We start from the raw sequence: 12,935 nt of genomic DNA on the forward strand, positions 1-12,935 counted from the left end.
AAAGAATGGCTACATTAGTATGGAACCTTTAATTTTAGGGTGTTCTTAGGTGTGTCATCACAGACCTCTTACACTTTCACGTATAATATTCCATTACTTCTGCTACTGCCACAGGACAATAGCTAACACCAAAATACCAAAGGGCCGAACTGGGAAAACTACTCTTATTTTTCTTGACTCTGGGATAATAAATTAGACCCTTTTTAGAAATTACATTGGTCTCTTCAAGTAAATAGGGTGCCATTTGGTAGGTTGGTGTTTCAATCAAACACAATGTATGTTACTTTAGTCAGTGCCATTCCTAAAAAGCAATTAGACATGTTCCATAAATGTGTTTCTGAAAGATCATGTAGCGAGTGTCAGCCTTTTTGATGACAATACCTGCAAATGACCTGTGGGAAGGATAACTAGAACAGCCAGGAATGATTTCTGATGCTCAGCCCTCTACTACAAACATTTCATCTGTTGTTACAGCCATTCAAATTATTAGAGGCCCACTGACAAAGGGAAAAATTTAGTGAGCTTTAGAGAGATCATATAGAATTTAACTCTAAAAGATTAAAGTGGAAAAATATGTCCAAAAGCTTTGGGATCACTTAAATTATTAAGCTAACTGTCTTAAAAGTATATATAGGACTTGTGAAAATATTATATACCACAAAATTCTTGGTAAGCTCGTTTATGTTTCTTGTGTAACCATCTATAAAACAGATGGAATAAACCTATTTAAGTCTTCAACTAATTTTTTCGTGTTCACATTCCATGAAAGTTCCTTTACTCTTTTCTCATCTGTTCAGTTAATGGGCTCCCACTTTGAAGGGCAATGGAAGATACTGGTATATAGACATGTGTACGACAATGGTTCTTAAGGAGCTCATAGAAAAGCCCTAACTCCTCATTCTTTTCTTTGTTTTGGTACATGCAAAATTATTAAGTGGAAAAAATAGTTTAATTGATTAATATTTTATACAGAAACGAAGGGAAATGCAGAATTTTTCACTTTAAAAAAACCAAGCAAAACTATTCTGTGCTTATACATGCTGAATCCCAACGTCCTCTTTAATATCTATCCCTTCTGCTGTTCCATCCCACCAGGGTCCTGCATCCCTTTCATTTTAGGATTGGTGCACTTTTTCTGCAAAAAAAACAGGTATTAAATATTTTAGGCTTTGCACAGGCCATACAATCTTCATCACAACTACACAATTCTGCTGTTTTTGGTGAGGGCAGCTACGGACAAATACAAAATCAGAAGGGTATAGCTTTGTCCCAATACAATTTTATCTGTGGACCTTGACACTTGAATTTCATATCATTTCCATGTCATGTTATTCTTCTTTTAATTTTTTCCAACTATTTAAAAGTGCAAAATTGTTTATAACTTGAGGGTTTACAAAAATAGGCATCTGGCCAGATTTGGCCCATGGGCTATAGTAAGGCCATTCCTGGTCTAGAGCCATGCTGCTTCTTCAAGGGCTGGGGAGCGTTCACTCAATCACAGTCCAAAGGAAAACTCTCTAAAGATGGTTCTGTTTGTAAAGTTTTCCCATACAACACAGTAAAAAATTTATGGATCAACAATATGTCCATCATTTTCTAATACACATCCAAAAGGTTGTCCCACTTTATTAGATGGTCCATTGAAAACCATTTTAAGATTTTATAGTGACTCTTTTACTTTTCATCGAGAAAAGGTATATATAAAATAACACATAGGGGTTATAAGATGAAACCTGAATGGAAGAAATATGGGTTATGTTTCTGGTTTGGGGGATTCAGTTCTTTGACTAGATAAATAACTTGACTGTTTTACATCTCATTTTCTTTGGAAAGTCAGAGGCAGGTGTTGTTACAAAACAGTTATATTAAATGCTAAAGGAGACGGAGGGGAAAAATATATGCCTGTATCTTCCGGAGTAGCCACGTTTTCAGGAAAAAAAAAAAAGAAGTACATTCTTTTATATGCCATAACATACAACAGAAAAGATGAATACTTCCGAGTAGGAATAGGAATCTAGTGAGTGAGTGATTTGTTCTGAACATTTTGGGGTAGAAGAAAATCTAAACCCAAGAGTGAGATCATGCAAACTATAGCAGAAAATACACATACGAAAAAATCTCATGGTTTTCCTATGTGCTTACTATTACCAGGAGAGGTTTGGTTTAGGGGTCTGTAAAAATGTTTTCTTCCTTTAAGTGAAACGCTCTGAGCCAAGACATCATTAGTTCCAGGCTCAGTCGGTTCCAGCTGAAAGTGTGAATGTTCAGCAAGAGGATATTTTTGAAAGGAGACTGAAAATCCGCTGTGCCAGATACCTGAACCGATGTTAGGGTATTCAGTGGAAAATTTCATTTCCACATTATAAATAACTGTAGGATATTTTAAGGGATCCAAGACCAGGAACTTCCAAGAGCTGCTTATATTAGTTCAACTGAAATGTAAAATGGACGGAAGATGCCCAAGGAAGGCTATAAAAGCTAAATGACCGGACGTGATTAATTAAAATAAATAATTCACCATTGATTAAATCGCCCTTAAAATCCCTAGTCAAGGCACCCCACCACTGAGGCCTGCGTATACTAGCCTCCAAGTACAACAAAGAAGCAACAGACCAGAGATGGAGAAAGAAAGGAAAATTCCCCAACATGATTACAAAGTGCCCTTGAATTTCTTATTTGAAAACGTCCATCTGGGCGCCTGTATTTGAAATACTGACCTAGCGTCTTCAAATTTTCTGCCAGTTCCCTGTTCTGTGGATGTCCTGGGAAGGAGAACAGCCCCAGGGAAAGAGGCAGGCATATCAACTGCTATGGTAGTCACTGAGCTCCTAGCTCCCTCTGACCACAGAAATAATCCAGTTCCTCTAACTTTCCCCCTCCTTTGCAGCCCCTACACGTTAAAAACCCAAACAAAACAAGTAAGAGATCTTTGTTAGGCAGTGGTACAACATGCCCCAAATAAAACCGCCCAGCGAAAAAGGCAACCAAACCAAACCAAACCAAACCAAACCAAAATAAAGCAAGCAAGCCTGGTGTGTGTGTGTGTACCTGAGTGTCAGCGTGTGGCTGGGCGAGAGTGTGTGTCGAGTGGGTGTGAGTGGGTGTGTAAGGTGGGAGAGTAATGGATGTAGTGTGGTCTCGCTCTCTCTCTTTTTTGGAGGGGTTACGGCCGCTTGCGGCTGGGGAGGACTCGACCCTGTGCGCGCAGGCGGCGCGGCGGTGCCCGGGGTTAGAGCTCTCCCCTGTGACGGAAAAGATAATTAAAAATCGCACGCGCAGGAGACAGCACAGTTCCTCGCTGCGCTGCCAGTCCGTCGCGATAAGTGGGTTCTCTCGCAACCCTTCGGCGCCGGGGTCCGGAGGCCAGTAGGCCAGGGTCGAGGAGTAGGTTAGGGAGGGGTGTCTTCGCGGGTGATGCCTGATGCCGAATGGGTCACCCGGGTGGCAAGCGGCAGCGGGCAGGTGGAGGAGGCGGGAGGGGCGCGGCGAGGAGGATCACGTTTGTGGGGGGATTTGGGGGCGAGGCGGGAACGTGGAGAGAAAACTGGGAAAGGTAAGACGCACGAGAGAGGCAGGGAGTAGCGAATGGAGAAAGAGAAGGTAAAAATGAAGCCTCAAAAAGGCAGGACAGAGCAGTGTCCCCCGAGCCCCGTGGTGCCCCCGGGAGGGCGCACGCCTGAGCCCCTCGGCCCCGCAAGTCCACTCCAGCGGTTGGGCGCCCCTCTGTCGCCCGCGCCTCTCTTTAAAGGGCAATCCTCCTATCCCAGTCACATTACTACAGCTCTCCATGTTCACTGTGCGCTTGAAATGGGCTCCAGAGTCCCTGACTGGCACCGGGTCACCTCTTCCGCGCCCCCACGCCCTCGAAGCCCTTCCAAGCCCTTCAAAGGCGCAGACCCCGTGTGCCGACTCCGCGAAAAGAAGCCAGGCTTTAAAAACCGGCAGGGAGGGTCGTGGCAGGTCGCTACCAGGGTGACAGAGGCATTTGCGCTGAGTGAACAGCAAAAACGCCAGTTAATGGGCACGTGAACTGTTTTAAATAAGATGGGGGGGGAATGAATGATGACTCAACTATCTTTATTCCTTAATACTCCGAGGGCGAAGCGTTTTAATTTTTTCATTTATTTTATAAAATCACTTATGGTGTCAGCTACCCTATTATGACTCTTTGAAACTTTGGCAACTCTGATTGTTTTTGCAAACACGTTTTCAAGCTTTGAGAGGTTTAAGGGAGTTTGACAGTAAGCAAGGAACGTAGCAGTACACAACAAGGAGGGGAACGGCCCTGTGTCCCCTTTTTGGGGGTGCAATAGCCTCAAGCGGATTTCCCGGCTTCTGCGGGCGCAGCACATTGTTTTATTTGTTTTGAAGGTTCCGAGTTTGAGGCTGGTCGGAGACACCCACGTGCTTCTGACTCTCATCAGCGTAATGATCGCCTTAGCCAGAGTCGTGTCTATATAAACCACAAAAACCTAATCATTAGAAATCCCAGCCTCCAAAAACCACATTTTAGGTAAAACTGCCGCTTTTTTTCCGTGCTCCTTCATCCTCTCGACCACAACTTTTGGGGGGATCCAAAGTCGCTTTCTTAACCCACATTGGGAAATAAATACATAAATAAATAGCCAATGAAGCATTTTGGATATTTTATTTTGTATTTTTATTTTTTTTCCCCCGGGAGTGGCGAGGAAGAAAGTTAAAACATTAGACTTGGTTTTAGAAGCAGAATAGACTTAATAAAAGATTGAAATTCATGGAAAACTGCTGGGATTTTTCCCCAGCAAGGTTTTTGCAACTTATTTTAATCATCCAACTGACAGTTTTCCAGTCCTTTAAAAAAAAAAAAAAAAAAAAGCTCATCCTTGTTCTCTAGGAACAAGTTTGAATATAGAAGGAAAAAGTGTCCAGCCACCCACTTGAGTTTCTAAAAACTATTTGACAAGTGTCCCCTCCACCCCATTTTTTTGTGTCATTTAGGACAAAAAAGCACCCAAACCCTGCAAAATCATTTTTTCCCTGGGAGCCGCTCCGGCAGGGGTGGGGGGTGGGGTGGGGGAAGGGTGAAGAGTGCCGAGAAGTCAGCACAGACGCTCAAGAATTTTCCTTCCTCCTCTCCTGAAGTTACAACGAAAAATAACGACAGTCAGTTCAGCCCGCGGCTCTCTGGCGTCTCAGCTTCAAGCTCCTGCGACCAAGAGGGGGTTCCTCGTCCTGGGTCGGGGGAGAAGCGAGAGGACGCTATCAGGCGAGATTCCCCTTGACCGGGGCCGCCTCTCCTGCTTCGGAAGCTGCGCGCTGCGTCCGGGGGCTCCTGCTCTCGGCCGGCGGGCGGCGGCAGCGGCTGCGATTCGCAGGCTCGAGATCCGTTGCCCCGAGATCCGCTGCCGGAGACTTACCTCCTGGCACCTCGACGCGCGAGGGTCAGGGGAGCTTTGCAAATAGCAGAAGGGATTGGATGCAAGGAGGTGGCCGTGAGAAGGCCAGAAGAAGAGAAAGGAAAGGAAGGAGCGGAGCCGGGGAGCCGGGCTGGCAGCCGCCGCGGGAGGAATCTGAGCGTGCGGCCGGCGCGGGGGGAGCGGAGGCCGCCGCGGAGGAGGCGGCGGCAGCAGAGCGGGAGGGCGGGCGGCGGCGCGGACGCCTGCAGCGGTAGCTGCGCGCGCGGCGCGGCGGTGGCGGGCAGCGTGGGGCTATGCCGGCCGCGGGGCTGGACTGCTGAACCCACTCCGATCCATCGCTGGACTCGACCAGGGAGGGGGCGCCAGCGCACCCAGGACGCGGTGCCCCAAGGGACCCCACTCCAAGCTGCAAACTGAAGCCCCCTGACTCCCCAGGCCACACACATCCCCGCGCCGGTTCTCAGCTGCCACCGCGGGCGTTCCAAAGGCTCCGGCAAGATCTGTGCCTCCCGGGTCTCCCAACCCGCCAACCGGACTGCTCCTCATCGTCACCGCTGGCCCCCGTCAGACTCCTCCCGGCAGTCGGCTTCACCGAACTTGATTTCTCACCTCCTCGGCCCCATCACCTCCATCCCCTTTCCCCCCGTCTCGCCTCCACCCCCCCAATTTCCTCCTCCTCGCCCCTCATTTCCACCCTCCTCCCCCTCCCCCGGCCACTTCGCTAACTTGTGGCTGTTGTGATGCGTATTCCCGTAGATCCGAGCACCAGCCGGCGCTTCAGCCCTCCCTCCAGCAGCCTGCAGCCCGGCAAGATGAGCGACGTGAGCCCGGTGGTGGCTGCGCAACAGCAGCAGCAGCAGCAGCAACAGCAACAGCAGCAGCAACAGCAGCAGCAACAGCAGCAGGAGGCGGCGGCGGCGGCAGCGGCGGCGGCGGCGGCAGCGGCGGCCGCCGTGCCTCGGTTGCGGCCGCCGCACGACAACCGCACCATGGTGGAGATCATCGCTGACCACCCGGCCGAGCTCGTCCGCACCGACAGCCCCAACTTCCTGTGCTCTGTGCTGCCCTCGCACTGGCGCTGCAACAAGACCCTGCCCGTGGCCTTCAAGGTAGGAAGCTGCGGCCGCCCCCCGCCCCCGGCCGGGCGCCGGGGGACCTGCCCGCCGGCTTCTCCATGCCCGCGGGGGCCGGGGCCCCCGACGGCCTCTGAGGCCTCCTACCTTGGTGGCTCTGACCCGAGGACCCCCCCCCCCCNCCCCACTGGCCCACTACCGCCGGATCGATCCCTCAGCGGGCTCGGGACGCGGTGACTCCGCGCAGATCCTTCCCTCTCCCACCTGTGCCCGCAGCCACCGCCTCAGCCCCTGACCCCTTTATCCTTTCATTGCCCCTCAAGCCTTCCGGCCAACATTCTAACCCACTCCTCAGAGCGGTCTCCCCTCCCCCTAGGAGCCCCTCGGCGCCCACTCTGGGTGCCGCCACCCGGGCTAATTCCACCCCGCCTCCATTCCCCCGGGGTGAGGAGCCCCGGCCTTCTCCCCCAGCGCTCCCGCGCCCTCCGGACTGGGCAGACCCACCCGCCCTGCAGCGCGGGCTGCCGGAGCCGCCCCTCCCTGGGGTCCCGCGCGCTCCTACCCTCTCCCCTCCCCGGCGGACGCCCCTCCGCCTGGCTTGGCGCCCCCTTCTCTAACCCGCCTGAGCCTCGGCGGCCCCGGCCCCTCCCGGGCTCGGGGGCCAGTGTTCGTGGGGTGCCGGCGCCGGGCGTTAGCGTCCGGGGCGGGGCGCCGGGTGCCGGCTGCGGCGCGTGGGCCGCCTGACCCGTGTCCGAGAGGGTCCTGGGCAAACCTAGGGACTCTGAGAGCGAGTGAGGGGGAGACAGGTCGGGGGCGTCTGCTCGGCTCGCAGACCCGCGCCAGTTCCCGTTACCGGGAGGAAGGCGGGGCCGCCAGGGTCGCCGGGCTCCCCGAGGCGGGGGAGCCCCGGAGTCCCGGGCGCTGGACCCTCGAGTGCGGGGAGGTGGCCAGTGGAGGGGGCGGGGGCTCGGGCCGCCTCTGGGAGCCGGGACCCAGCTCCCCGCCTCACCCCACCTGGGAGGGATGAGGGAAACCTGTGAAATGCCTTTGGCTCGCCCGCCTTGAAAAGGAGGTGAAAGTTTGCGGATTTCTCTTATTGGTACTTTTAAAGGACTGGAGTCCCTAAGGGCCCTCCTGCTGCTGAAAGGTCGTGGGAGGCTCCAGCCGGTGGCCTGGGCGCGGAGGAGCGACCCCCGAGGCCTAAGAGCGCTCCCCTCGCACCGCGGCCTCCTCCGCCCGCCGGCCCGGCCCGTTAGTTGGAGGGCGGGTGTCGGCAGCGGGAGCCGCAGGCAGCGGCTCCGCAGGTTGAGGGTGCAGGGTCTGGAGCCTCTCGCAGTAGCCCGATGGGTCTCCATAACGCGGTCAGGTTTCCCCGGGTGGCCCTCGCCAGGGGGAGACTGGGAGCCCCCAGGACCCGGCAGGCACTGGGTTGATGGGGAAACGGGTTCCCGGGCAGTCCACACACGCAGGAGTGGACGCCCGGGATGGAGGGGGCGGTGAGCCAGACAGGGCCAAGAGCACTCCCGGGAAGACGCTTCCGGCTCTGTCTAGCCTCTGAACTTGTGAAGGTGGGCCTGGGTCCTCTGGGTTCTGGGATCTGTGGAGAGCAGGGTAAGCGAGGCCTGGCGAGGTGGGGGGTGGAGGGAGGAATCGTGCCAGTTCCTCCACGGTGGACCCTGGGGCCAAGCTCCTACAAGCCATTGGCAGTTCCCAGTTGTGGATCACCCCCCACCCCACGCACCAATTCAGATTCCGTGTGTGGGTGGGGTGGAAAGAAAGAGGAGTCCAGGTCAATTAGAGCCGGTTATCTAGCTGGGTCTTGTATCAGAACAGAAATCAGAATGAATTGTTCAGGAAAGGGGATGTTGCATTCTGGGGCAGGTTTCATTTTGCAGTTGGTTCAAGAAGTGTGTGTGTGTGTGTGTGTGTGTGTGTGTGTGTGTGTGTGTTAACCGTCCCATTTCTCCTTTTATAAAATACCACCCATTTTGTAGGTTAACGTTTTCCTCCCTGAAATACGAAAAACTCGGAATGTATGTGAATCATAGAAATTCGAATTTCCACACAAAAGAGGTCTTTTGCGACATTCATCGTCTCCCGGCCCAGAATGTTCTAAGTCGCTTTAAGTGAAAGGTGAAAATTTGTGTCTCCTCTCCCCCCCTCAAAACCCCCTCAAAACACAAACAAAAAACCTGGATGAAAACAGCAAATAGAAATACGTAGGCATTTTGTCTATAAAATGCCGCGTCAAGCATTCCAAGTCAGGATATATGAAAATAAAAGGGTAGGTGCCTACGTTTTAAAAGATCTCATTTAGATGTTTGGTATTCTACATTCTGTTTCTTCTGCTAAACATGTGTAAGGTATAACTGTCTTGAACTATTCTCCTACATTTATGGTGCTGAACTGATTTTGAGCCTTTGGTATTTTGGATGGAAATGGCCTTTTTGTGTAAAGATAGAATGCAGTGCGTTTGAGGTATTCTCAGATATTTTGGTTATCTTTAGGTTTTCTCATTACCACCCTTTTAAAATTATTTTGAAAATAAATTGTTTTCTTTGCTATTAATCATCCTTATTATTAATTACAGAGTAGTTTTACTTTTAACCAGTAAACAAAACCATAGATTGTACCTGGCCATATTAAATTAAGTATTTTAATTCGTATTAATCAAAAAATAAATTGAGCTAATTTAAGACTTGATTCGCTGTGTCCTCCCACCCCCATGCCTGTATTTAAGAAAATTCAGACAGATGGTGATAGCTGAGATCCACTCAGTATATAAGTTTTGTCTCTGCTGAAAAAGATGTGTGGAGATTTGGAACATCCAGATTTTGACAACATTTTTTTATTGTTTTCATCTGAATGTTAGTAAAAACAATCTCTCTTTACCTTTCTTTTGAGATAAAAGCCTGAGATCCGTAGACTTTCTACACCCTTGTAACATAATCAAATACATATGCAATGAAGAAATAATATGAAGAAGTCTCAGTTTTAGAAGTGATGACCACAATTAGGTTATCATATTCAGACCCATGTACAAAGTAAGTTATAGTGTTATTGGGTAGATAATAGATAGGTAAATATATTTAAAAACACAAACACACCGAACTTAATTGTTGAGAAATCTGGGATTCAAATCAATACAGTATTTATTGAGCCCATATTTTATGTCTGTGACCCTGAACTCAGCACCGTAGAGCATCAGAAGTGAATTTAATATATGGTGTTTTGATGTGTTAATTTAAAATAATGCTTCAAGATGATACTGACAGTGCATTATATTAAGACAACAGTAATGTATTCGTGTTGTTTTTGGATTATGCAAGAATACTTATAATTTGTTTATACTCAGCATGTAAAAATGCAAAAACAACTAGTATGTTTTAAAATATGCAAAGTTGTTTATTAGTATTATATTTTTAACAGTTCTGCAGTTTTGTAATGTTCAGTCCTTCCAGGTGTCAAGGAAATGGAAATAAATATTTTTAACATTTCTTTCAGGTGTATCTCACTGAAAGCTTAAAATAGTTAAGGGATACTATTAGAGGATCCCCATGTCCTTTCTTAGATAATTCTCGTGACAAAGAAAACAAAAAGCATTTTGCAAGTTCAGTTCATTAGTTAATGGTCTGGTAGAAATAGGGAGAGAACATGTCAACCTTGCATCCAGTAGCACCTTATAGTTAGGGGTCTGTCAGCATTTCCACCATGAAGCCTGTTGTTCAGGGTTTATAACTCGGTTGCTTTAAATAGCTTCAAGCTGAAACACTATGCAGAAATTTTAAGTCCAGATGTATATTTTAAACTAAAAGTGGTGCACGGCTATTGTGCTGTTTTTAGTTAGAGAACACTGGACTATATGTTTACCAGTATCATATGTTTTTCTGGCAATGGTAAAGAAAGAAAACACATTTTTAGATATATGATCTATTACTCATAGTTAATTCTGTATGTTTGATGATACCTTTCAGTATTTGTCATAAGTAGGGTTTCAAAATGATGGAGCAATTTCTATTTGAAAATAATTTTTTCAACATCACTGGCCATTTTCCTCTTCAAAAACAAGTATGCAACTAATAAATATTTGACATTAGTGAGTTGTATTTTCCTAAGGTAGGTAATGACCAGGGTTTATGTTTGTGTCTTTTTGAACGTAATTATATCCAAACAAAGGAAAACAGATTATTAAACCTATTAAAACATTATTAAGGCTCCTCTGAATTGTTATACAAAATTATGTAATTCACAATAGATATCAGGTTGTGTGAGGACAGATACACTTTTGTGTTATGCCTTTAAACGCAACAAAAATTAAAATAAAAAATTTTAGGGCTGAATATATAAAAGGTAATTAAAACACATAATTTAGGTGGAAAATAAATATTTAAAAAATTTTAAGAAAACTTAGGTTTGGAAAAAGACATGGTTAAGATATCTTTCATTATATTCTCCCATTTGGCATTGCTGTTTCTCTCCTTTCAAAATTCCAGAACATCCATTGTTAGATGATCTAAACCAGCTTGATACATGGCACATAAATTCCTGGCTTGTATTGAAATAATTTCCATCAGATTATTTTTTGACATATATTTTTAAAATTGTAAAATGGTATTTTATATTGCATTTATTTTTTTCTTTCCAATTCAGTTGGATTTTCCTAAATTCAAGGATAAATTCTAAAAATTAACTGTAGCATTTGTGAAACTTCTTAATAGTTTATTTGAAGCTATCTTTAAATAATTACCACAGGAATACAATTTTCCCTTTCTGCAATTGTTCCCTTACATCTTTCTATTCCGAAGAAAGATTTGATCAGTTTATCTTGAAAGAGAATTATATTTCAATTTTGCTGCAAGTACAATGTGCCAAATGATATTGGTCTGTAAGAGTAATTGATTGGTTAAAATTAGACTTCTGTCCATGGACATGTCAAAGGCAATTTTAATTTCCATACAATAAGACCACAAAAACAATTTTAAGGGTCTGAGCTAATTTAGTAGTGCTGCTCTTTTAGAATAATTCACAGATTTAGTCATACGGAGTCCCATACAAAATTTCAGTAGTTTCTAGGGTTAAGTATCCTTTTACTTTATTCTGTACAAGCTATGTATCATGTGATTTAAATGCTAGCTCTAGTGAGGTGTGCTAAATAAAGGAACTTCTCTCTCTGCTCTGAAATGTTAGGACGCAAAATTACTTCCCTCTTCTCCCTGAAGTTTCTTGAATTGGTAGACTTTATATTTTAAAAACACCTAGAAATGTAATTGTGAAGGTTTCATCACAAACTATTCTTTGCAGAACGGAACTTTCGTGTTGGGTAGTATGGAAACATCTTTCAATGCGTGCTTACTCCTAACTAGTTAAAAGAACAATTTTTGACTGCTTTCTGCCCCTTAAAATGTTTTCCATTGCTTGGGTTTGGTACAGATGAAATGTGTAAAAAGTTCTTGATTCTTTTGGTTTTCTTTTAGATAAACACAGTTGAGAATCTCCAAGGGAAACTTTTTAGCTTCAGAGATCTTTTTTTTTTAGACCCTCTGACATATAATTATACTTCTGATTGATATAAAGTCAAATACAGTACTCCCTCCCTCTTTTCTTTTCCTCAGAAAAACATTAGGCATCTGATCTGGTAGAGTGAACAGTAGAAAAAACCCAGTATATTTAGCCATTAAAATAGAGTTCAGCCATAACAGGAAAAGTTGTCACCACATTCTGTGAGCATTTCATTTTTAGGCCAAGTTCTAAGCCTCACACAATTTGTGATTACCTATTTGTTTTGCTATTAAGTGTAATACATAAAGCATACCAATATTTAACATGGTCATTATTCTGCTGCTTAAGCAAAGAAAAGTGGATTTGTGTATTTCACTCTTAGGGATCTTTTCTTTCATATTTTCCCATATTGAATCAATTTTCCTTTTCTTCTAACTAAAAAAAAGTCCATTATGTTAAAAATATGCTGTAAAATAATAATGTCCCAGAGCTCTTGAAAATCTTTATATTGGGGCAGATTTCTTTATTTTTTTTTAAATTTAGCCAGACAGAAGTGAAACCCATCAGCAGTCATTCTTTATCTCTCAACAACACAAAAAACATCTCAAGACATGAAGTAAAGAATTACATGTCCAGTTGAACCCTTTAAGGATGCTTGTAAGTTAAAGCCCGTGTTTAGCACACAGCGGACTTGGGACCGAAGTTAGGCTCCTCATCTTACAAAAAGTACATCGTTGTAATTACACTCTACTTACACAGCATCTTCTACATTACACAGACTTAAAAAATTATTTCCAATTTATATTGGAAAACTGTGGTTCCTGGAGATGAAGTTATTTTGTGTGACATCATAGCAGATGTAAAAGAGAGGTGGGAAAAAAGAGGGGCCTCTTGATTTTTGTACATTCATTTTCTTCTGAGCAGTACAAACTTCTCTGCCTTCATTAATATGCTTACTGGTTCCATC

General features: G+C 45.9%; 1 protein-coding gene across 9 annotated transcripts in view; it reads left to right on the forward strand.

Moving 5' to 3' along the window:
- RUNX2 (RUNX family transcription factor 2) overlaps nucleotides 1–12,935 on the forward strand; it is a 266,126-nt gene that overhangs the window by 81,154 nt on the left and 172,037 nt on the right. For 7 of the 9 annotated variants that reach the window (XM_034648166.1, XM_034648172.1, XM_034648170.1 and 4 more), the window contains one exon: nucleotides 6,153–6,505. In XM_034648166.1, the coding sequence (XP_034504057.1) occupies nucleotides 6,153–6,505 (353 nt within the window). Of the gene's footprint in view, nucleotides 1–6,030; nucleotides 6,506–12,935 lie in introns of those variants that run through there. The other 2 variants (XM_034648173.1, XM_034648174.1) reach the window with 1 other exon arrangement.

This window comes from Ailuropoda melanoleuca, chromosome 19, assembly GCF_002007445.2.
Source record: "Ailuropoda melanoleuca isolate Jingjing chromosome 19, ASM200744v2, whole genome shotgun sequence".
Lineage (NCBI taxonomy): Eukaryota > Metazoa > Chordata > Mammalia > Carnivora > Ursidae > Ailuropoda > Ailuropoda melanoleuca.